Source organism: Ovis canadensis, chromosome 5 (genome assembly GCF_042477335.2).
Source record: "Ovis canadensis isolate MfBH-ARS-UI-01 breed Bighorn chromosome 5, ARS-UI_OviCan_v2, whole genome shotgun sequence".
Taxonomy (NCBI): domain Eukaryota; kingdom Metazoa; phylum Chordata; class Mammalia; order Artiodactyla; family Bovidae; genus Ovis; species Ovis canadensis.
Window position 1 is genome coordinate 73,003,700 of NC_091249.1, and position 26,795 is coordinate 73,030,494.

General features: G+C 42.3%; 1 protein-coding gene across 1 annotated transcript; it reads left to right on the forward strand.

The window, feature by feature from the left end:
* Nucleotides 1-8,087: 8,087 nt before the first annotated feature.
* Nucleotides 8,088-10,608, forward strand: ADRB2 (adrenoceptor beta 2). The gene has a single exon (XM_069592372.1). The coding sequence runs from the start codon at nucleotides 8,801-8,803 to the stop codon at nucleotides 10,055-10,057; it is 1,257 nt and encodes a 418-aa protein (XP_069448473.1). The 5' UTR covers nucleotides 8,088-8,800; the 3' UTR covers nucleotides 10,058-10,608.
* Nucleotides 10,609-26,795: the final 16,187 nt, after the last annotated feature.

A 26,795-nucleotide genomic window follows, 5' to 3' on the forward strand; every position in this document is an offset into this window, starting at 1 on the left:
GCCATCTATCCCCTACCTCCCATTTTGTGGCCAAAGACTACAGCTCTAAGAAACGTGACTTTTTTAAAGCTATCCAACCCCAAAGAAAGGCAATGCCAAAGAATGCTCAAACTACCACACAATTGCACTCATCTCACACGCTAGCAAAGTAATGCTCAAAATTATCCAAGCCAGGCTTCAATAGTACATGAACCGAGAAATTCCAGATGTTCAAGCTGGATTTAGAAAAGGCAGAGGAACCAGATTCAAATTGCCAACATCTGTTGGATCATTGAAAAAGCAAGGGAGTTCTGAAAAACATCTATATCTGTGGTATTGACTACGCCAAAACCTTTGACTGTATGGATCACAACAAACTGCGGAAAATTCTTCAAGAGATGGGAATACCAGACCACCTGATCTGCCTCCTGAGAAATCTGTATGCAGGTCAAGAAGCAACAGTTAGAACTGGACATGGAACAACAGACTGGTTTCAAATCAGGAAAGGAATACATCAAGGCTGTATATTGTCACTCTGCTTATTTATCTTATATGCAGTGTACATAATGAGAAATACTGGACTGGATGAACCACAAGCTGGAATCAAGATTGCTGAGAGAAATATCAATAACCTCAGATATGCAGATGATACCATCCTTAGGGCAGAAAGCGAAAAAGAACTAAAGAGCCTCTTGATGAAAGTGAAACAGGTGAGTGAAAAAGTTGGCTTAAAACTCAACATTCAGAAAACTAAGATCATGGCATCCAGTCCCATCACTTCATGGCAAATAGATGGGGAAACAGTGGAAAGAGTGACAGACTTTATTTTGGGAGGCTCCAAAAAATCACTGCAAATGGTGACTGCAGCCATGAAATTAAAAGACGCTTGCTCCTTGGAAGAAAAGTTATGACCAACCTAGACAGCATATTAAAAAGCAGAGACATTACTTTGCTGACATCTAGCCAAAGCTATGGTTTTTCCAGTAGTCATGTATGGATGTGAGAGTTGGACTATAAAGAAATCTGAGTGCCAAAGAATTGATGCTTTTGAACTGTGGTGTTGGAGAAGACTCTTGAGAGTCCCTTGGACTGCAAGGAGATCCAACCAGTTCATCCTAAAGGAAATCAGTCCTGAATATGCATTGGAAGGACTGATGCTGAAGCTGAAACTCCAATACTTTGGCCACCTGATGAGAAGAACTGACTCATTGGAAAAGACTCTGATGCTGGGAAAGATTGAACTTGGGAGGAGAAGGGGACGACACAGGATGAGTTGGTTGGATGGCATCACTGACTCAATGGACATGAGTTTGAGTAAACTCTGGGAGCTGGTGATGGACAGGGAGGTGTGGCATGCTGCAGTTCATGGGGTTGCAAAGAGTCAGACACGACTGAGCAACTGAACTGACTGACTGACTGACTGACTGATAATATTATAGTTGTCCTGGGACCAGAACCTAGGTCTCCTTATGCCCAATTCATGCCCTCTCCTCTGCATCAAACTGATGATGACTTTCATTTACCGTCACACCCTGTTCATTCCCACATCTAAAGGAGACTCCCAGAAATTCTGGTTGGATTCAGTAAGGGAAATTAAGCCCCATTCCCTAAAGCAGCTGCAAGTTCTTAGGAGGGTAATACTTATGTACCACCCTTGGGAAAACTGGGAAGAACAGACACTCAAACACTTTTCTGTGGGATTTAACTCTCTTATAAAACCCCAAAGGAAGAAAGCTGCTAGAGGCTAGCCCCTTGGGTTGACTGACTGTCCTCAGGCCAAGAAGTCCTTCAATGAGCATCTGAAGTTCCTCCTGTTTTAATTTAATGCCATCTCTTTTTGTTCAGTCCCCCTGAGATGCAGAGAATTTATTAGCATGTATCTCATAAAACACCAGTATAGCAGGAAATTAAATTAATCTGATACAATTAGCTGCTCTGAAAGCTTTGCTGTTCGCTCTGCTTGCTTTATGGTTGCCAAGGTAATTATAAATTGATTGTTTGATGACTTGCTCTAGGATCACTCTAGGTACTGATGTTGAGACACTGACAAGCCCAAGAATGACTAGTAAGATACCTGATGGTGAAGAAGACTCTAGACCCAATGGAACAGAAATATTTAACCTGAAGAGTAGGAGACTCAGGTGAACTCTAAGGGATTCTACCAAAATCTTAAGGACAATCTTGAAAGAGAGAGCAGACTTGTTCAAGTGGCCTCAAGGGGGCAGACTTAAGATCCATGGGTAGAAATTATCAGAAGATGGATTTCAGTTCAATATCCAGATAGTTGGAGAAACGTACACCAGTGAAAAGAACTGGTGTGCTTGCTTTCATTAGAGATAGCTGTCAAAGAGTTTTGGCGGATGCACTATGTAAGGAGCTACCTAGGCTACGAGAAGCTTCATTCAAAAATCACTAACATCCCATCCAGCTATATAACTCAATGATGAAATTCATTTTCATCATCATTTTTCTTACTAAGGAATAAAGTTTTATTCCTTTCAAAAGTCTTTTTCACAAAAATTCAAATTAAAAATAAATTACTCATTATTTATATTCAAAGTGGACTTTCACAATGTAATCTGATGAGACATACATTCTTTATACACATTTTGATTCAAAAACAAGATTTCAATAATAGCTATCTCTTTTCCAAGGCAATATGCTAAAGCTTTACATGCATTTAGTCACATTTAATGTAAGCTTAATGAGGTAATACTATACAGAGATCATACTAAAGACAAACATTTGAGATCATCATTTAGAAAAAAAACTATAGATTTTCTCAATTTAGAGGATCATAAAGATGGAAAAAGTCTTCAAGATGGAGGTCAAAAATATTGTAAGCAATTATCCTCCAATTGGGAAGATCCCCTGGAAGAGGGCATGGCAACCTACTCCAGTATTCTTGCCTGGAGAATCCCCATGGACAGAGGAACCTGGTGGGCTACAGTCGATAGGTCACAAAGAGTCAGACACAACTGAAGCAACTGAGCACATCCCCCAATTATAAATACATTAAAAAAAAAAAAAGACTGATGTCAAGTAGCTTACTATCTGTTTTCTTCTAGGAGACATTCAAGTCTTTCCTCCATTTTAAGTTAATTCTTGCATATGGTGTATCATTGTGGCCTAGTTTCATTCTTTTGTATATGTCTGTCCAGTTTTCCCAATGCTATTTATTGAAGAAGCTGTTCTCTCCTCCACTGTATATTATTGCCTCTTTTGTTGTAATTAATTGACCATACATGCAAGGGTTTACTTCTGGGTCTTCTACCCTGTCCCATTAATTATGTGTTTGTTTTGATTACTACAGCTTTGTAATAAAGCTTGAAACCAGAGAGCTTGATGACTCCCAATCTATTCTTCTTTCTCAAGATTGCTTTGGCTATTTGGGGTCTTTGTGGTTCCAAACACATTTTAGGATTGTTTGTTCTATTTCTATGAAAAATGTCATTGGGATCTTGACAGGAATTGCATTTCCATTTCTTTGTGTCTTCTTGAATTTCTGTCATCATTGACATCATTTTCTGATAGTTTGTTGTTAAGGATATAGAAACACAATTAACTTTTGTATGTTATTTTCTACCCTGCCACTTTACTGAATTCAATTGTTCTAACAGGTTTTGGGTGGCATCTTTAAGGTTTTCTACATAAAGTCATGTCATTGTTAGAACAATTAATTGCATTTCTATATCCTTAACAACAAACTATCAGAAAGAGGAATTAAGAAAACCCCATTCACAACTGCATCAAAAAGAATAACATGCCTGGGAATAAATTTGACCAAGGCGGTGAAAGACCTGTACACTGAAAATGATGGCAATGATGACAGAAATTCAAGAAGACACAAAGAAATGGAAAAATATTCTGTGCTCATGGAGTGGAAGAATTCATATCATTAAAATGACCATATTACCCAAAGAATGGACATCTTTGTCATCTTGTCCCTGATTTTAGAGGAAGAACTTTCAACCTTTCACCATGTAGTATGTTTGTTGTAAGCTTGTCATATGTGACCTTGATTAGGTTAAAGTACATTCCTTCTGTATCCACTTTGTATAAACCTCCTAGAAGAAAACATAAGTGGTAAGCTACTTGACAGTGATCTTGGCAAAAAATCTGTGAATCTGAATTCAAAAGAGAGGCAATAAAATGAAAACCAAACAAGTGAGACTACATCAAACTAAAAAGCTTCTGCATAGCAAATGAAACAATCAACAAAATGGAAAGGCAACCTACTGAATGGGAGAAAATATTTTCAAATCACATATCTGATAAGAGATTAATATCCAAATATATTTAAAAAACTCACAAAATTCAATAGTAAACAAGCAAACAATTTGATTTCAAAAAATGAGCAGAGGATCTGAATATACATTTTTCTAAAGAAAGCATACAGATAGTCAACAGACATACGAAAAGAAGCTCAACATCACTAATCATTAGGGAAAGGCAAATCAAAACCACAATGAGCTATCACCTAACATCAGTTAGAATAGCCATTACCAAAAAAAAAAAAAAAGCATTGGTAAGGATGTGGACCAAAGGGAACTCTCACGCACTGTTGGAGGAAATGTAAATTTGTGCAACCACTATGAAAAACAGTATGGGGTTGAGTTCCTCAAAAAATTAAAAGTAGATCTAACATATGATGCAATTATTCCACTTCTCGGTGTCTATCTGAAGAAAACAAAAACACTAAATCAAAAAGATGTATGTACCCCCATGTTCTCTACAGCATTATTTACAATAGCCAAGATAAGGAAGCAACATAAATACACACTGATAGATGAGTAGATAAAGGAGATCTGATGCACACACATAAATGGAATACCACTACATCATAAAAAAGAATGAAATCTTGCCATTTACAATAACATGGATGAAGCTTAAGGGAATGATGCTAAATGAAATGTCAGACAAAGAAAGACAAACGCATATGATTTCATTTGGATGTGAAATCTAAAAAATAATACAAGTGAACAACAAAAGAAAACAAAACAGAAGTCATAGATACAGAGAACAAAATGGTGTTTGCCAGAGGGGAAGGGTGATAGGGAGAGGGTAAAACAGGTGAAGGGGGTCAAGAGGTACACACTTCTAATTATAAAATAAATAAGTCATGGGGATGTAACGTACAGCATGGTGACTGCAGTCCGTAATATTGTAGAGCATACTTGAAAGTTGCCAAGAGAACAAATCCTAAAAGTTAACTCTTAATGCATGTTGATGGATGGTAACAAGACTTACTAAGGTGATTACTTCACAATGAATACAACTACTGAATCATTACATTGTACACTTGAAACTGATGTGTTATATATCAATTACACCTCAACAACAAAAATAAGTGTTTTAAAAAATGGAAATAATCTTGCCTAAGCCAAGACCAGTCTAAGATTTTCCTAAAGCATCCAGATATTCATGTGAGAGCATTCCTTGGCTCACAGAGCCTTACTCCTCTTTAAACATTTGTTTGGTAAATCAAACTGTGACTTTTTTTCCTGTTTGGCAGGCAGGAAACGACAAATCAGAGTCTTAAGGGATTGACAAAATATGTAGTTAGACACTATCAATCACCATAAAAGAGCCTGCTTTTCCTTACATCTAACAAAGGTACATTTAGAACTTTCCAGTTCAACTAAAACCTTAACTCTCTAAGACCACAAGCCCAGTAAGCAGTGCTAGTCACACTCCTCCACTGGGAAATGAAGCTACAATGTTGGGCAGTGAAAACATGTGAGACCAGGAACAGACCTGGACTCCCAATCTTCCGTGCCACCTTCGACCAGACACTTTCCTAATTTTCAAACTGGAAGCGTGGAGAGAATAAATGATCTATTAAACTCTTTTCCATTTTAACTGTCTTTAATCTTATAATTCTAAAAGGGAGGTCAGGTAAAAGACTCCTGGCAAGAAGACAGTTTGAAATTTCTATCAGCCACAGTGATACAAGAAAAAGAAAGGGGAAGAGATTGAGAGAGGGTTGCCCATTTGGCAAAGCTGATGAGGAAAAGGCCTGGAACTTTGTTGACATAAGCAGCCTCCCTTCTGGATTTAGTGTTTGTGGGTTTTTTTAAAAGGTGCTTCCCAAAATAATCAACATTAAAATTTTAAGTGACTTACGTGTATATCTAAATGATCAATTAATGTTTGCCCTATAAGGGCTTTCTTTGTTCTTTTATTGTTATAAGACGGTTAAACAATATGCTTATTTACTTCATAGCTTCACAAACAGGAAGGAGGCTTTAAATGGCTCAGTTTCACAATTTGGGGTAGATATATATTTAAAGAAATATTGCATAATTGCATAATGCACACTGCCTCTTCCTAAAATGCATCATACCAGAGCCAATTTTGGAAAACACAAATATGGGATGGGTATATTTTGAAAACTATGCGAACATAATAGATTCTTAATTAATATGTGTGGCTTTCATGGGAAATATTTGTCATTTTAAGGCATCTGTCATGCAAAAACAATTTCTGCTAGTGAGGAAAGTTAAAAAGAGCATGTAGTTTAAATTTTGTTTCTGAGTTATACTTCTTGTGTAAATGTCCATGTTGCTTTTGTCCTAAAGCATTTTAGTGTTCTATTAGAGAATACTAACAATATCTTCTAAACTACTAAGTAATTTATATAAATTTATGTATAACCTTCATTTGTGTGGCATTTATTAAGTGCAAATCATAATTACCTTTGTCATTATATCATCTGATTCTCATTCAGCACAATGGAAGTGACTTTATTCCTCATTTAGATACGGAGGAAATTAGACTCCACATTTTTTATTTGCCTAAGGAATATAAGCTAGAAAGTTCTAAGATGAGAATTTGAAACCTGGTATTCCAATTCCAGTTGCGGTCCTTCTTCCCCATCCTCTATTCCTTTCTGCACTGTGGTGACACAGTACATTGAAAGGATTAAAAGATGGATTTTAGAGTCAAACAGGACTGGGTTCAGCTCCTGCTTTTGGCACTGCCTGGTCTTGTGCCCATGGGCAAGTTATTTTCTTCTTTGAGACCCCTTTGTGAATTAAGCTAAAAATAGTTATACCCTACCCCACCCTAACAACACACACCATGGGACTGTGGGAAGGATTAAATGGAATAATGCATGAAAAGCACATAGCAGAACGTTCCATAAATGTTAGCCATTGTTATGTTATTATGTAATCTAGAAAATATGTTCAGTTACACTGCATCAAATACTTTCCATTTTTCAAAGACACAAATGATACATGTGAAATCAAACCCTGACAATTAATTTTTTAAACAGTAAATTCATATGCCAGATGCAATGGATAGTATTTCATGGACAAAGACTCTAGTTTTTTTAAGAGAAGTTATCTTTTGCTTTCTGTGGTTTCAAAACATTTCTTAATGTTAACACCTTCTTATAATCTGAGCCATATGAAATTGTCATCTATTTAAAGTCAGATACTACAGAAAAGTGGCAATTTCATACAGCTCAGCCCAACAGATCAACAAACTACCCAACAGAAGATTTTTCTCGTTGCAAAGGGATTATTGAAGAAGTTGAACTTGAAAATTATTTCATTTTCAACATATTCTCATTTTAACAGATAAGGAAGGAACAATGCCACACTCCCTAGAATTAAGAATTAAAGCATACAACCTTCTCTTCCTATCCCCAAGCACATACACGTATACCCCAGCTCCAAATGAAATCCCAAGAGTAAAATTAGGTCTCAATCCCTGCAAATTTCCAAGGAGGGCACCAAAAGTACTGGACAACAAGCATGCTGAGGAAGTTGGCTGCTGTTAAAGTCACCACCTGTGGTCTTGCCAAATGTCTGAAAGGGAATATGCCATGAGACCTGTGTATTGGGGAAGATGGGGGGGATGTCCAGGGGGCAAGGGTAAAGAGTTTGGAATATCCGGATGGGGAAGTCCTTCTCTGTGGCACACTGCTTGCCTCCAAGTGGGCGTTTGTATGCTGTTTGTTTACTTCTTTTTGTCTGTATGTCGGTGTCTTTATGCTTCTGGGTGCTCCTGGTTTGCTCCTGGCCATGTCGATCGTGCTGGACAGGGGTGATTGTGCCAGTCGGCTTCTGTGCCTGCGCACTCGTTGGTGCGCTGGATGGGTGTGTCTGAGTGTCTGTGGCTGTGGTTCCGTATAAGTCTGAGCATGTATGTCGGGGTACAATGTGCCTGCCTGTGCGTGTCTCGGTGGGCACGCTCATCTAATGCGAGGAAGTGCCGGAGTATTGCCATCTGCCCTGAGACCTCAAGCCGCACAGCCGCCCCAGGCAGACAGGTAGCGCCCACCAAAGAACCGGCACCTTCTAGCTGGCTGGTAAGCTCGCCAGAGCCGGCTTCAGCCTCCGGGGCCAGCCGAGGGAGCCCCGAGGGAATGGTGGCCGACCCGCCCTGCTAGAGCAGCTGGGTCCCGCCCGGGCCAGCCCCAGGAGCAGGCAGGAGAGGGGAGGGAAGGGGCGGGAGAGGGCGTGGGCCTCGCCCCTTTGGGGCTTCCTGCGTTCTATTGGTTGAAAGTTCTAGCACGTCACGGGGAGGGCAGTTCCCCTAAAGTCCTGGGCACATAACGGACAGCGCGCACTCAGAGACGGCTTCTCCAGAGCGCAAGCTGGACCTGGCTGAAACTGCCCGGCACTGCGAGTCCAGAGCACCCCCGGAGCTGAGTGCACCACGCACCCCTACCACACCCGCACCCACCCACGGCCGCTGAATGAGTCTTCCAGGTGCTCGCTTGCTGCCCGCAGCGCCCCGCCGGAGGTCCGCTCGCTGAGGGCGGCTGGTGCGCCGGCAGCCTGTGCGCTCACCTGCCAGCCTGCGCGCCATGGGGCAGCCCGGGAACCGCAGCGTCTTTTTGCTGGCGCCCAACGCGAGCCACGCGCCGGACCAAGACGGCACGCTGGAACGGGACGAGGCCTGGGTGGTGGGCATGGGCATCCTCATGTCGCTTATTGTCCTGGCCATCGTGTTTGGAAACGTGCTAGTCATCACAGCCATTGCCAAGTTTGAGCGTCTGCAGACGGTCACCAACTACTTCATCACCTCCCTGGCCTGTGCTGACCTGGTCATGGGCCTGGCAGTGGTGCCCTTTGGGGCCTGCCACATCCTCATGAAAATGTGGACTTTTGGCAACTTCTGGTGTGAGTTTTGGACTTCCATTGACGTGTTGTGCGTCACGGCCAGCATTGAGACCCTGTGCGTGATCGCTGTGGATCGCTACTTTGCCATCACGTCACCCTTCAAGTATCAGTGCCTGCTGACCAAGAATAAGGCCCGGGTGGTCATTTTGATGGTGTGGATCGTGTCTGGCCTTACCTCTTTCTTACCCATTCAGATGCACTGGTACCGGGCCAGCCACAAGGAAGCTATCAAGTGCTATGCTAAGGAAACCTGCTGTGACTTCTTCACGAACCAACCCTATGCCATTGCCTCCTCCATTGTGTCCTTCTACCTTCCCCTGGTGGTCATGGTCTTTGTCTACTCCAGGGTGTTCCAGGTAGCCAAAAGGCAGCTCCAGAAGATCGACAAATCTGAGGGCCGCTTCCATGCCCAAAACGTCAGTCAAGTGGAGCAGGATGGGCGGAGCGGTCTAGGACAGCGCAGGACATCCAAGTTCTACTTGAAGGAACACAAAGCCCTCAAGACTTTAGGCATTATCATGGGCACTTTCACCCTATGCTGGCTGCCCTTCTTCATTGTCAACATTGTGCACGTGATCCAGGATAACCTCATCCCTAAGGAAATTTACATCCTTCTAAACTGGTTGGGCTACATCAACTCCGCTTTCAATCCCCTTATCTACTGCCGGAGCCCAGATTTCAGGATTGCCTTCCAGGAGCTTCTCTGCCTGCGCAGGTCTTCATTGAAGGCCTATGGGAATGGCTGCTCCAGCACCAGCAATGACAGGACTGACTACACAGGGGAACAGAGTGGATATCACCTGGGGGAGGAGAAAGACAGTGAACTGCTGTGTGAAGACCCCCCAGGCACCGAAAACTTTGTGAACCAGCAAGGTACTGTGCCCAGTGATAGCACTGATTCACAAGGGAGGAATTGTAGTACAAATGACTCACTGCTGTAATGCAGGTTTTTCTACTTTTTAAGACACCCCTTCTCCCCGGTTCCCTGCAACAAAACACTAAACAGACTATTTAACTTGAGTGTAATAAATTTAGAATAAAGTTGTACAGAGATGTGCAGGAGGAAAGATATCCTTCTGCCTTTTTATTTTTTATTTTTTTAAGTTGTGACAAAATATATTTGAGTAACTGTTTCTTGTACAGTTCAGTTCCTCTTTGCCTGGAACTCGTTAAGTTTATGTCTGAAGGGCTTCAGTCTCAAAGAACCTGGGGCTGCTATGTTTTGATGACTTTTCCTGCATATCTACCTCATTGATCAAGTATTAGGGGTAATATATTGCTGCTGGTAATTTGTATCTGAAGGAGACCTTCCTTCCTGCACCCTTGGACTGGAAGATATTGAGTCTCTCGGACCTTTCGCTGTGAACATGGACTCTCCTCGCCCCTCTTATTTGCTCAAACGGGGTGTTGTAGGCAGGGACTTGAGGGGCAGCTTTGGTTGTTTTTCTGAGCAAAGTCTAAAGTTTACAGTAAATAAATTGTTTGACCATGACTTCATTGCACCTGTTTCTCCAAAACCCCTTGACTGGAGTGTGCTTGCCTCCCCCACTGGAAACTGCAGGTAACTATTTGCAATAACTGCCCAGTGACTTAATGTGGAATGACACGCACCGATTGCTTAACCCTTTCGTTTGCCTTTGAATCTGCCGCTGCAAACCTGCCTCTCTTCTAACGCTGCTGCTCCCACATCGGTTCTTTGGCCGTGTGCTCACCCAGCACAGCTCATCTTGCTCTTCCTACGAGCATTATTCCTGTGTTGTAACATCAGAAACACTGACTCATAGAACTGGAGTTATGGGCATCTGTTGTGTGCCTCCATGTGCCTCTGCTGCCCACCTTCCAGTTCTACTTGCTTTGCAGCTGCTTATATTTTTATCTTTGTCTTTTCTTATAGTAGAGATCATACTGCATCAGGGCTTGGCATTTTGAGGATAAGGAAGCTCTTGTGAAAAAGCTGCTCAAACATAGCCCTGAAATTCCAAGGGAAATGAAAAAGTCATGGGTTATAGGGAGAAAAGCTGGAAAACATGTCACTGGTGAATACCTCATGATCTAGAAACGGGGTTGAACCCTCCTCCTTTTGAACTGCTGTCCTTCTTTGCCCCCTCTCCCTGTGACTCTAGTCACTTCAGGACAAATCAAGATTTCTCAACCTCGTACTTTTAACATTTTCAGCCACATAATTCTCCACTGTGGAAGACTGTCCTCCACATTGTCAGATGTTCAGCAGCAGCCCTGGTCTCTACCCATGAGATGCCAGGAGCATCCCCTGAGCTGTGACAACCAGAAATGTTCTCCAGTCACTGCCAGATACCCCTACCTTGAGGGATGAAATTGTCCCTGGTTGAGAACCAGTTATAAACTTCAAAACTCTAAGCAGATGTTTAGATTCTACCTAATATAACCACTTTATTTTGCAGAGCACCAGAGAGGCATTTTTCAGTTTTCCCAGTTAGTGACAGACCCTGGGCCAGTGTTCTACTTCATCACACTGCCTTCCAAGCTTATTCACCAGCTGCCCACAGACTGACTGTGAGACGTGAATTGTTTGGGAGGGTTTATCAATGAAGGCGAGGACTCTGAGCCATTACTGCCTGTTTGTGGAGAGATTATAATAGTGTTAAGAGGGACGTAAGGGAAAATCATGAAAGTAAACACATTTCTTTTCCCACCCCCTTTCTATTTTTGCCTGTGTGTTTGAGCCAGAGCTTGGCCCAGGTTTGACGGAGTGGATCGTCCTCCTTGGCAGCGCCAGCCAGGAGAGGTTCAGCCTGCAGGGTTCGTTGCCATTTCACTCGCTTACAAAGCTCACTCTATTTCTTTCTTCTCTTCTATCCCAGCCAGGGTGCCCAAGCGAAAAAGCATTAGTCTCCTCTGCTTCTCATCAGCTCAGTGATGGGGTGTTTCCAGGCGAGCCCTGACATCTCAAGAGAAAGTTAGCTGCCTGTGTTTCTAGAACATGCCATCAGGCTTTGGAGAGTGTGTGCCATTCAGCACTTCTGCTCTTTCTCCAAGGGCTTTCATACCTATTATCACATTCTCCTTCTGCTCTGGCTCCTGCATTCAGAGATGCAGGCAGCTTCTCCAGTTAATCTTCACACTCCTCATAGCCTCATGGGATCTTGGACTTGGAAGAGAAAGCATAAAAAGCATTTGACATCCAAAGAGACTGAAAGCCTGCAAGGGGGGATGACCTGCCCAAGGTAAGAAGCCAAGGATATGAGAGTCAGAGCTAAAGCCAGGGAACACGGCTGTCATACCATGAACTGGCGTATTCTCTCCACTACATTGTTATTGAATTCTGCCCTCACCCTCAATCGTGGAATCTTTTCCCTGGGGCTGTCACATTAACAAATTCACTTAAGCAGATGTTTTTATTTTTTTTGAGTCCTTGATAAAGAACACAGGCAGTACACAAATAATCTGCAATAGGGACAAGTGAAAGAATTATTCCTTTTTCTCAGCAAGTGTTCACTAGGATATCCTCAGCATTTAGGGAAATTGGAAGATTCCTTGACTCTTTATGACCTGAAGGGATTTCAAGCCACTCCAGGTAGAAATTTCCATAGTCTTATTTAGAAGGAAAAACAAGGTGGAAACTTTTCTATCATCATTTGTAAGTCCCATGGACAGTAAATATTATTAATAAACAATGTTATATATATCCTTGTTTGACTAGAGGAGCAAACAATGTAATTTCAGTTAAACACTCTGCTATGAATGTTAGTTCATAAAGGCCCAGCTAAAATGGAGTTTAGCCTAATTCATGTTCATTTAGAAATACTTTAAATATAAGAACATTGATCTGTTTTAAGAGTTTGGACAAGCAAAAGCATTTTAAGCCTATCTCAGTTCCTTGCTTTCTATCTCCTTTTGTTCTGCTTTGTTTCTTTGTGGAGGCAGGCATTTGTCAGTGTCTCTCTGTCCCTCTGTTTGCTGACAGGTTGGTTACATAAGGTTTGTGTTGGATTCATCGTCATAAAGTTGTCTTTGCCTGGACAGCAAGTTCTCGAAGTCTGTCAAATGAGAACCTTATCCTGAGATGCGAGCTGACAGGTGTGCAAAGTGGCAGGCCAGGGTGGGCCTCCTTGGTGAGATCATTATTGGAAGAGGGAATCTGGGAAATAGGGAGCTGGGAAATAGGAACTGTCCTTACATGATGCTGAGAATGTTTCTGATGTACCTACTGCCTAAAGAAGCCTAGGCCAGTATCAGTCAGGGGGTATTTACAACTACTGTATGTAGCAGGGGAAAAATATAGGTTTTAGTCTCTGAATTCTGGAGCATACTATTAATAATACTATATAGATATCTTCTATGAAATCTTACTAAATATTAGGGACTGTGTTAGAACTTTTGGGGGCTTCCCTGGTGGCTCAGATGCTAAAGAATCCACCTGCAATGTAGGAGACCCAGGTTCGATCCCTGGTTTGGGAAGATCCCCTGGAGAAGGGAATGGCAACTCAGCTCCAGTATCCTTGCCTGGCAAACTTCATGAACAAAGGAGCCTGGCAGGCTACAGTCCATGGGGTTGCAAAGAGTCAGACAGGACTGAGTGACTAACACTTTCACTTCTTTCACTTTAGGCACCTTTTAGGCATTGTGTGACCTTGACAGTCTTAAGAGGTAGGTAGCAAAATTGTATTCATCTAACAAATGAAGTAACTGAGTTTCAGAAAGGTGAAGTCACTTTCCAAAGTCACATAGCCAGCTAGTTGCAGGGTTAGGACTGGAACCCAGGTCCGTGTGATTCCTGAACACATGGAAACCAGGGAGCGACATGTGCCAGTTTATAGTCCACGCGAGAGCAAGTGTAAGAACTGGAAATGCAATACCTTGTTGAGAGAAGAGAGCGATTGCTGTGGGTTGGGGCAGGGAGGAATGTTCCCTTGGAAGCATGTGACTGCAGGGTTTGTTGGGAACTGGGACGGGAAACCAATCACTGAAGTACCTGGTTTGCTTCCCTGAGTCTCTGCTTTGTCTTCTCGTCAGAGAATCAGGCCAGATTGAAAAGAGGATATGAAACATTAAAACAAGCACAAGGTAAAGCAGGAACACAGCCTCACATCCTGGAAAATTCATTTTCTGTTTCCAAAGTTGGGAAGGTCTGCTACATTGAGCAGGTAGCTGGACGTTATGGAAAATATGACCTGCCTTGGTGGCCCTCTGCATGTGCTGGCCGTTTTCAGCTAGGATTCTAGGTCAATGGAGATGAACTTCTGACAACAGAGAGCAATGAGGGTTAACATACCTGGAAGGATGCTTTTTATTAAATTCAGCTATGCTAACCCCTACTTCACACAGTGCAAATACAATTTGAAGGAGAAATTTTTGAAATACCTAAGAGAACAAACTTCCCAACCACTTTCAAGAACTTGAGAAATTCTTGTGTCTTATGAATAATAGGAGGCAGGGTGAGGTGAAAAGAGGCCTGGACTGGGATTCATGCAACTAAATTTCAGGTCTCAGACTCGCCGCTGTCTGTTTGCCTGTCTCTTTCTCTCAAGTTGGGTAAGGCAGTTTCCCTGTTTTTTCAGTGGACCTCACTTTGCTCATCTGTAGAATAGTGAGGCTCGTGCAAGTGGTCTGTACGCTCCGCTCAGCTCTGAATTTATACAGCCATTAATTAAGAGGCTAATTAGAAACAGCAGTTTGTTTCTAGTTAGAGCTGGCCATTTGTCATAAAAAGAATGGTTTAATATACCGGGGGTGGTCAGCTTGCAGAAGAGAATGCCATGAAGCACAATTTGGTGCATGATCATTGCCTTCAAATATTCAAGGACCATCTAGGGAACAGGAGCATATCTGTTTTATATGAATACCAGAAGGCAAGTAGAACCTTGCAGGAAGATAGATTCATGTTCAGGGAAAGGAAAACTTTTCTGAGAGTAAAACAGCTTCTCTCTCAGAATAGTGAGTCTCCTGTCATTGGAAGCATTCAAGAGAAGTGCAAATAAAGCTCTGTGTGGGATGAAGCACAAAAATTTCCTACACTGAGCAGGGCTTGGACTAAAACCCTTTCCAAATCTGTGATTCTTTGTCCCTGAAAACAATAGACCTAAATGTTCTTTAAAAAATATTCAGACCATTCCCTAATTCCAGCCGGCCTTCTCCCCAATTCCTCTGGACTTCAGAGGTTTCACTGCATTCCTAACCAGGAAACCTCCGGGGGAAATCAGGATCTCAAAAGTCCTTGGCCATGGGGGAAAATCCAGAAATAGAGCAATAAGGTTAAGCAGTTTTCCAAACTATTAGACCTTTTCATCAGCTGCTCTTCCCATGCCTTTTGCAAATGACCTACTAACTCCCAGAGAGAAAATACTGAGAGCTGCAAAGTCCTCTCTGCAAAGGCTATTACATCCTTCTCCACCCTTGGAATCATTGCACTTCCTGTGGTCTTTCCGTCACCCTCACAGGACAGGAAGGAAGGGAGGCAGGTTGCTGGCCAGCACAGGGAGCACTTCAAAGCCCTCTGGCCCAAGATTCTGAGGACCTGGGAACTGTGTAGTATACCCCTAACCACTGAGCAGCCTCAGGCAGATCACTCCCTTTCTCTAGACCTGTTTCATCATCTCTTAACAAAGAGAGTTTGGTTTATGTAAGTCCCACCTTTCCTTCTTCCTCCAAAATTCTGTAAGATTTCAGGAAGTATTCAGTGCTACACATCTGGTTGTATGGCTTTTATTTTAAAAGTACATTTTTATCTTGCTAAAAAAGCAATATAACTCATGCTGAAACTTATAAAAATCTACTAAAGCACAAAATGAGATGTGTGTGTGTGTGCGTGCACTCGGTCGTGTTGTACTCCTTGCAGTCCCATAGACTATAGCCCACCAGGCTCCTCTGTCCATGGGATTTTCCAGGCAAGAATGCTGGAATGGGTTGCCATTTCCTGCTCCAGGGGATCTTCCCGACCTAGGGATCAAACCCAAGTCTCTTATACCTCCTGCATTGGCAGGCAGTTTCTTTACCACTAGCACCACATGTGAAGCCCCACAAAATGAGATAAACCACACATAACATTATCACCTAGAGATACGTCACATTGTTAAATGTGATGTTACGCTTTCAGTCTTTGTCCTAAGCATGGCTATACAAATGAGCTGAAATATATTTTAAAATAAAAAACAGAATTAGATTATTCATACAATTGTGGGCCCCTTGATAATACTTTAATAGATGCCCCCTTGAATATGTTTTATGTATAATATAATCTAGATATCACAATTGCTACTGGCAATAGAGCATTTAGCAGTTTTTCGACTTTGGAGTACAAAGAAGCATCATTTCCAGAACATCTGGGTTGAGAAATCTGAATTAGAGCCTAAGAATCTGCATTTTAGCATGATCCCATGGATTTTTCCAAGGACCATATTTTTAGGAACAAGGTTACAGAGATAAATTTTGTACATTAAGCAGAACGCCTCCTCTCTTGTTGCTAGTGGATGAAAAATATGTTTCTGTACTATACTTGTCTCTTTGAAAGCATGCTTTCTGCACCTGGCCTCTGATTTGCTTTCAGAGCGTGGGAAACTAACCATGAACTGCCAGGGCAGGGCTTTATCTGCATTGTTAAGTGTCTCTGATCCACCTGGTTGGCTTGTGCTAAAATCAGTCTATTCAAGTTAGATAGTGACCAATACCTACCATTTGAAAAGTGCAACAGCAGGTTTCTATTCCATAGAGCACCTGTTGTGATCATGATGGCTAATAACTACAGCGTGTTTACTGGGAGCCAGGCCTTGTACTTGGTGATTCTCCTGCATGATCTTGTTTAGTACTCACAGCAACCCTACAAAATAGGTGCTATTATCTTTGTCCCCATTTTATGGATTAGGAAAGTGAAACTCAAAGGGGTCAACTAAGTTGCTGAAGATTACAGACTATACTGAAATAAAACCCACATATTCTGAACTAGAGCCTAGTGTTTTACCACTAGGGTAGGCGATCTTTCCCCCGTAGGGGATCAGGTAAGAGAGGAGAGAGACAAGGCTAAGAAGAAATTTTTAAAGGGTGTTTTATTTGTGTTTTTATTCCCTGGGGATTCTTTTCAGAGAGGCTTGATCAATTTCTGAGCCTTGAAACTAAGGGGCAAGCCTATATCCTCTAGGTAAGCAGTGGCTACATGTAGACTAGGAAACCAGATTGCCTGAAATTTGGCAGCACACTCTTTCACCATTATTCAAGCACGGTTTGAGTGATCTTCCCCCACCAGGGCCAGGGAGGAAGTAGAGGGTGGCACTTGCTAACAGCACATGGGTTTCTGTGAGTCCAGGAAAAGGCAATGGCACCCCACTCCAGTACTCTTGCCTGGAAAATCCCATGAACAGAGGAGCCTAGTAGGCTGCAGTCCATGGGGTCGCTAAGAGCTGGACACAACTGAGCGACTTCACTTTCACTTTTCACTTTCATGTATTGGAGAAGGAAATGGCAACCCACTCCAGTGTTCTTGCCTGGAGAATCCCAGGGATGAGGGAGCCTGATAGGTTGCCGTCTATGGAGTCGCACAGAGTCGGACACAACTGAAGTGACTTAGCAGCAGCAGCAGCAGCAGTCACTTTAGGGGCAGGGAGCCCCTGACATCTGGAAAATGGGTGCCCTTCCCATTTCTCTGCCCAGGTCTGTGTCTGCATCAGAGTCTCCACAGTAGAGAATATCAGAGAAGTATGGGTAATGAGAGAATGCATACCCTCTTAGTGTGCTAAGAAACCCTAAATTCCAAGAGGCAAGCTCAGTATCAAAGTAACACAGGGGCCAGGAGATGACCATCTCTCCTGGCTTGTCTTATTATTTTTCTAGTGCTCTGGGGGAAAGAGGGCTCCCTGGTAGCTCAGCAGTAAAGAATCCACCTGCAATGCAGGAGACATAGGCAAAGCAGGTTCAGTCTCTGTACTGGGAAGATCACCTAGAGTGGGCATGGCAACCCACTCCAGTATTCTTGCCGGGAAAACCCTGTGAACAGAGCCTGGTGGGCTACACTCCATGGGGTCTCAAAGACATGACTGAAGTGACAGAGCATGCACACATGCATAAGGAAAAGACTGGAGTTTCTGAATGTGTTCATTTCTCCAGGAAGAGAAAACAGGTTTTTGAAATCACAATAGCAACACCCATGGCAAAGCAGAATTGGATTCCTAGGTAATCCCTGCTTTCTTTCGATCATACCGTGTTGGCTTTGCAACTTCAGGACTTGTGCCCAGAAGCCACAAGTGCTCTTGGGGAGTTTCCTTCATTGTTAGACAATTCTGTCTCTACACTACTGCCTAGTGTTTCTCTTTATAAAAATTATAGTTCAGTTCAGTCGCTCAGTCATGTCCGACTCTTTGGGACCCCATGAATCGCAGCACGCCAGGCCTCCCTGTCCATCACCAACTCCCACAGTTCACTCAGACTCACGTCCATCGAGTCCGTGATGCCATCCAGCCGTCTCATCCTCGGTCGTCCCCTTCTCCTACTGCCCCCAATCCCTCCCAGCATCAGACTGTTTTCCAATGAGTCAACTCTTCGCATGAGGTGGCCAAAGTACTGGAGCTTCAGCTTTGGCATCATGTCTCTAAATACTACAGTCAACCCTGACAATCTGCCAGGTTTTTATTGTTATGCTTAAGAGTGGTTCACAGTTCTCACAGAATGTATTGCAACAGTAAGTGTGTTCTGCTCACAAATATTCAGACTTCCTTTCTTCTTTCAGTTCCCACAGTGTCTTTTTATAAATCCAAATGCTCACCTAGCCTCCTCTCTAACAGGATCGAGGTTCATTCTCGAGAGTGTGTGATGAGCAGCCTTAGAAATCACTTTCTATGAAATTGTGGAAGAGTTGGTGGTGTCGGTTTAGGTAGTGAGCATTTTGACATTATTTTATGTTATTGCAGTGTGTCCCAAACCTAAACCTTACAGAGTCTCAAAATGATTTGGGCTGAGAAAATGCACATTCCTGACCCTCATCCCTGAGATTCTAATAGGACTGTAGTTGAGGGCCAGGAACCTGCATTTTATCACTATTTCCCCAGAGGACTGTGATGCAGGTACTCCTAGGACTGCAGTTTGGGGACCTAGAGATCACACTGTCTTCCTCTCCCCTCTCCTCCTGCTCAAGAGCACAGAGTGGAGATGTAAAAATTGATTCTGTACAGCTGCATACATTCACAAAAGTAATCATTCTGTCAAATAAACAGAATCCTAATTTCCCTGTGTTATCAAATAAAACAATGTAGTTGGAAATAATTTATAAATTATAAAAAAAATGTTACTGTGAAAGATAGCAATGATAATAAAGTGCATTGAGCAATTAGGCACTTGATTAAAAATGTGTTTGTGACAGCATAGCATCAACATAGTTATACCCCATAATAACATCACTGTCCCGGACCCTCAGCATGTAGACCAAGAAACAGCAGCACAGAAAGAAAAAAGGATCTTGCTGCAGGGATGGACTCTTTGTCCAGTGCTCCTTCCTCTTGGATACTCTGCTATGATTAAGTCAAATCATACTGAGGTCTATCTGAATCAATTTGCCTAATTCACATAAATCCTCCTACTTAGCAGTCTGAAGAGGAACCCACCCAGCTGCAGAGAAGAGGGTGATTCATACACATACATACACCTCCATGGATTCACACACCCAAATAAATACACATACTACACATGGACTTTTACATTGATTCCTGCACCGATGTTAGCACAAACACATACGCATGCATTCTCACTTAGATGTATGGACATGTCTCTGTTCTTCTGTTTATACTCCCATATGAATGTGCACACAAGTACTAGGACTATACCCATTTGAGCACAAACACATACACACTCATCTTCACTTAGATGTCTGGACACATCTTTGTTCTTTTGTGTATACTCCCATAGGAGCATGCACACAGGTACTAGGACTACATCCATATAAGCAAAAATACATACACATTCATTTTCAATTAGATGTCTGGACACATCTCTGTTCTTCTGTGTATACTCCCATAGGAATATGCACATAGGTACTAGGACATAGACATGCTTAACCCAGACATGCTTAATTCTCCCTCAGATAAATACACTTAGGGATTAATAAGCACATTTTTGCATGCTACAAATAAGAAAATATGTCATGTCACATAATCATGGTCCCATTGCTACCTAAGAACACACAGGTTCCTGTGCTGGCCCTTCTTCCTGGGTAAGTTTATATATACCCCTGATTCAATACATGTCTGTTGAGTCCTAACAAGTGGCAGGAATTGTTAGGTGCTGAAGATCAGTGAGTGAACAAAAATTGTTTATCTTTGCCCTTATTGAGTTTGTGTTGAGGGATTTTTCTTTTTAATGCATGCAGATTTTTTAATTGTAACAGTTTCTATGAAGAGACTCAGAGTGTTTTGAAGGAATCTGTCTAATTCTGAGAGATTAGTAAACATTCCCCCAAAGAAGTACAGTTTCAGCTGGGAGCTGAAGGAGGTCTAGATAATTTCTAGAAAAGGAGAGGAGGGCAGAACATTCTACTCAGGGAGTAAAGCATGTACTAAATCCTATAGTGAAAGGAAACCTCATGCCTAAGAAGGACTAAGCAAAGGTCAATGTAGAGAAGATGTGCAAAGAGGTGGAGTGTAACAGGACTACACATAAAGGGCCTTTTAAGCTGCATTAGGATTTAGTTCTTTATCCTAAAAGCATTTAAAAGCCACTTATATGTTTACAGCAGAGATCAGATTTTGTATTTTGAGAGATCAGATTTGTATCTCTGAAGATATGACTACCCACACAAAAGCATTCTCAATACAGGTAAGTGCACACATATGGGTTCCTATGTACACTTCCTATGTACATAGGTTCCTATGTATACTTGTACATTTTCCTAAAATGCATATTTACATGTAAGTATTCACTTGCAAACTCTGCCTCTGTGAACACACCCCTAAGTACTTATATGCATGGTATATATAAATCCAGTGGTCATTAGGAGGCAGAGAAACACCTTCCTTGCTGGGTACCACCAGTTCTAACTAAGCCAGCCCCTGGTCCAGGGACAAGGGAAGTGGTGTATCAGATCTGAGCCCTCTGACTTTGGAGCTCTGGGCTTTGCGGCCTGGCTTCATGACTGTACTTCCAGCTCTGCTCCCCCTCTTCTTGGCTCAGAGCACTCAGTGACAAGGTGGGGTTTCTTCCAGAACAGGGTAATTCACTATTCTAGGCCCAGGTCAGGAGGGGAGGAAGGGCAGGTCAGGTTGCATAAAGATTGCCTTGTGCCCTCCCAGAACTGTAAGCGGAGCCTCTGCCCAGCTCCAAGCATGAAGTAATCTTTGCATAGAGTCAGCAATCTGAGATATAAACACAAGGATCCACAATCAGACAATCATAATGGGGCTCAAAGTAATGTGTTCCATCAGCAGCCACTCTGTGAAATGGGACATGGAGGAAGAAAAAGAGAAAGCCTCACAAGAAAGCCTTTTCAAGGCAAGATGTCTGTGACCCTCATTGCCCCTGGCACAGAAAATGCATGTAAATACATATTTACACACACAAATCTTCCTCAAGCAGGTATACCATCTCACAGTAAGTAATTTATCAGCCACAATACCCTGCATTATTTTCCCCTCCAAAGAACTCCAAAGAACTTCTAGAAGTACTAGAAGTACATTTATGCACATTTTGCTCCTGTTTACCAGCAAAGCCAGCAAGGCCCTTGACCAAAGGCAGTGACAGCCTCCAGGGAGATCAATAGAAACATTCATGCAGAATTAAAGACTCATCTAGAGCCAGTATTCTTGCCTGGAGAATCCCATGGACAGAGGAGCCTAGCGGACTACACTCCATGGGGTCGCAAGAGTCAGACACAATTTGGCAACTAAACTACTGCTAGAGCCTCACACTTAGACTCTTAAGGATGTTCCCAAGTGATTTTTTTTATATTCTAAAGATTCCTACACACTGAGATTTTATATTTTCAAATACACGCTTGCAAAATGTTTGCCTCCACAATTAAAAGGAATTATATAATGTAATTTGAAGCTCTTTTTATTTGCTTCAGGCTATGTAAAGAACATTCTTCTTTTCTTTCAGTTGGGTGTTCTTTTATGCTATTACAAAAGCAAAGTATTACTTTGCCAACAAATGTCCATATAGTCCAAGCTATGGTTTTTCCAGTAGTCACGTATGGATGTAAGAGTTGTACCATAAAGAAGGCTGACACTGAAGAACTGATGCTTTTGAACTGTGGTGCTAGAGAAGACTCTAGAGAGTCCCTTGGACAGCAAGGAGATCAAACCAGTCAATCCTAAAGGAAATTGACTCTGAATATTCATTGGAAGGACTGATGCTGAAGCTGAAGCTCCAATACTTTGGCCACTTGATGTGAAGAGCTGACTCACTGGAAAAGACCCTGGTGCTGGGAAAGATTGAGGGCAAGAAGAGAAGAGGGCAACAGAGGATGAGATGATTGGATGGCATCGTTGACTCAATGGACATGAGTTTGAGCAAATTCTGGGAGACAGTGAAGGACAAGGAAGCCTGGCATGCTGCAGTCCATGGGGTTGCAGAGTCGGACATGACTGAGCAACTGAACAACAAGCAGCAAAGTACCATATGCATCAAGGACTGACTGAAGACCACAGCACTGTGCCCATGGGGCTACGGTATAGCAATTCCTCATATTTATCTAGCACTTGGCAGTTTACAAAGGGCTTTTTTATCAGACATTTTATCTAATCCTCTTAACTCTGAGGTCAACATGGTTGTTCCCATTTCACAGATAAAAAGACTGAGGTTCAAAACTTGCTTAAGGGCATGGCACTAAGACATAGCAGGGTCGTCATACTCAGTCTTCATTCTCATATGCAGAAAGTAGTACTAGTGTTTTCACACTCTGGTATCCTTCTAGGACCCAGGGCTCTTCTTGCTGTATTTTCCTGTTTTTTGCTGGAATTTAACTTAAAATTTTAGAGTTAACACTCCCCAGCACAGAAACCACAGCTGCTGAGCTGCAGATTAGTGATTACCAGCTCCAGGGGCAGTCCCCAGGATGCTTTCAATACTGACAAGCCCTGAGCTTATGTGAGCTCATGCTAGGTGTAGGCAGGGCCTCGCTCTATCAACTATGACTTAGAGCAGAAGCTCCAGGCCTTTTGGGTTGCTCGTGTCAGTCACCAGATGCACTTTCACCATGTCAGAGCTAAAGAATCACATGCCCTGCTTTACATACATGCCCTGCTGGCAACTTGGGGCTCCACTGAGGCTGTCCTTGTTCACTCTGCCTAATTCCTCTTAGATGAGGATGCTCCTGTGGGAAAACCCAGTGTGATTTGCTGCCCCAATCCTACATCATCGCCTGCTTTTAAAGGCCAAGTTCCACACCTTGATAAAAATTGAAGGTTCCAGGAAGTATTTCAATTTCTTGAAAATGGCTTGTGTTGGGTTGAAATTATTTCAGTCAGAGAAATTAAGTGTTCTTGTTTTACACACATATCTTCCAACAGAATTGCCTTCAGCACAGATGAACTCTATTTAATGGATCTGGGCAAGCTTGGAGTGAATGACAAATCCAACCACAAAGAAAGCTCCTGTTGGCCATCTCTTCTCCGCATCAGAGTATAAGCTTATCTGGTTTACTTAGCTTTCTAAGCAATGTGTGACTAATTTGTTCATTCATTCATTCAAAAGATGTTTGAACACTTCTATATGCCAGAACCTGTGCTAACTACCAAGGATACAGCAGTTACTGAGGTAGACATAGTCGGTACTGTTGTTTTAGTTTCTTACAATCTAATGGAGAAGGCAGACAATGAGAAGGGAATTATAAATGATGTTTGGATCAAGTTCTATATACTCACACCAGAAAAACTTAAGTATATTAATGAACAGGAGTAAGAGGTGGGAAATTGGCTTCTGAATTTTGCCAGTACATTCAGAAAGTTATCTGCTATCTGTCAGTCTCAGACTGGCCTCTAATAATGCATAAAAATTTTACTATCACCTCTTTAAAAATGTCTCTGGGAAAATCGGAGTTGATGGTGTCTCACAAAGTTATCAATTGTCGCTATCTTGACCCACGTCTGAAATACTGTGCCCAGTTCTGACGGTCACACATTTTCAAGGGAGCATTTGGAGCCTTTCTAGGCTTGCCAGATTCAACAGATAAAAATACAGGGCATCCAGTTTCAGATAAGCAATGAGTTCTTTTTCATATAAGCATGTCCCAAATATTGCACAGAACATGCTGATACCAAAAGTTATTCACTAGTTATCTGAAATTCAGTTTAACTGGGCACCCTGTATTTTAAACTGACAGCCCTGTTACAGAACCAGAGGGAAGAATGTGAAGAAACCCAACATCCTGTCTCAAAATGAATAGTTGAAGGAGACTGGCTTTTTAGCTCAGAGACAATAGTAAGAATCTCGACCTGTGTAGGGAAGCATTTTCCAAACAGTGTTTCTAAAAGTACATATGGAAAATAGTAAAAGTATATACTAGGAGGGGAAAAAAAGATTTTGAGATTAAAAAAAAAAAATTCAGGAGGTTAAGAGTTTGGGAAATATTGCATGCCGAGTATTTCCATTTTGGAATCCATACCCTGCATCAGCATAGTAAACATTCTGAGCAGCCTTGCAGGAAACATATCTGGTTGACCTGATTTAACCTAGCATGCCCACAGAATGCTATTTATGGGCTTTTGTCTGTTTGTTTTGATATGTTTGCTTTATAGAGGACACCTATTAACGCTGTGCAAATTTACTACTCCGCTCAGCACACTTTGGAGAATGCTGGTATAAAATAAAAACATCGTCTTCAAATATCCAAGAGTCTTGCTGAGTAAGAGGGAAGCAGATTCAGTCTTTGTAAACCAAAGGGCAAATCTGGTCCCAGTGCATGAACACATTTGGGCAACAGATTTTTGACCCAGTGTGAAGGCTAGAACTTTCTAACAATTATAAGAGTCTGAAGGGTAATGAGTTCCCTGTTCTTGGAGACATTAAAGCAGAAACAAAACTGCCATCAGGGATAGTAGAGGAAATTCTCGTTATATGTAGGAAATTCTCTAGGGGTCTGCTATGAAAGGCATATTTACATAAAACACAGAACAGCAAACTGTCTTTAAATCTTTGTCCCACAATGTATATTATACCCTTTCTGTTTCTGAGTCCATCCATCTTGGAGTCACTCTCTCTCTGTTCATTTCACATCTGTGAGTCAAAACCTTCTAGGAGACTGGTCCTCACAAGCTAGTGACCTTTACTGAGACCAGGGCATCTTCATTGTCTCGCCCAGCTACCTTGGGTCCTGGCTTTTGGGAACTCCACTCTGAGCCTCTGGGAGGGCCTTATAATCATGAGATGTAGCATAGAACTCACAGTTGAACTTAGCAGTCCAGAAAAACATGGGATCTGGAGACACCCATCCCAACATACCTCTAGGACTATGAGACTGCCCTATGCAATGTCCATGGTCCAGTACAGATCACTTCATATCTAAGGCACTCGGCATAATAAAAGACAACAGAGAGTCAGATCCCAGCTCTGCCCCTTCCTGAGTCTATGACCTGGACAAAATGCTTAACCTCTCCAAATGGTATTCCCCTCTGTAGGGAAAAAAAACAACAACAGAAATGATGACACCTGTATCATAACACTATGGAAATTAAAAGAGATTAAAAGTGCATAAACGACCCAGCAGAATGTCCAGTACGCAGTGGACATTGAGCAAATGTTTATTTAATGGATGACTGATTGTTACTATCATGGTAAAAAACTTCCAAGTAAGTTAAAAGACTTCTCTAGAAATTCACTAATCAGTGTGCCAAGATTTCAGGCCCCAGCCAAAGTGACAGACTGGAATTTATCTCCGATGCCTTCCTTTTGAGAATCCATGCTTAAGAACATAAAATAATGCATTCGTATTAAAGATTACAGTTTTCCTGTCTGGTGCTAGGGCCAGGGCAAGAAAGAGCACTGAACTCAGGGGCAGGTTGCCCTGGTTCTTCGTTTAAATGACTGCAACTTCATCCATTCTGGATTCCAGTTCTTGTCTATAAAATAAAGAAAGGGGTTGGACTAGGATAGTTTCTAGGTTCCATTAGCTGTGCCTTTGATTTGGGGCAGTGAATGCAGATATTTAATTGATCCATAGTACTTAATGAAACTAAAGGGGTGTATGTGTGTGTGTGTGTTACACAAGCCCATGTGTGTTTGCACATGGCCACACTGAGTATGCACAGGGTGCTTTGAAATCACTTTAAGAGCTGCCTGTTCTTGTGCCTGTCAGTGAATTTGGGAAAAAGTTAGACCTAGAATTAGTTTTGAAGCAGTGATATGAGCTCTGACCTCAGACTGGGGAAAGCTGGGTTCGAATTCCAGCCTGACTCTGCCAGCAAAGCTTGTCTCCACCTACAGGGTGTGATGCTAACCTTCCTTCCCACCTCTTCCTCCCCATGTTTCACGTGAGAGGTTTGTTTCCAGGATCTCCAAGCTTTGTGTCTCTTGGGAAAATGTCTCTGATCTATTTTCGCTTGAATTTGCATGCTCTCCACAAGGATTATCATCTGACTGACTCAAGTTTTGCTTATTTCTTTTGTTTGACCTGCTCTGGTTTCATAACGCAAGCTCTCCAGCCAATTTTAGCCCTTCTTGGATTATGGGAGTGTCGAAGTGAAGGTATTTCAGCATTTGTCACAGTTTCTGCCTAGGATCTCTGTCTTCCCC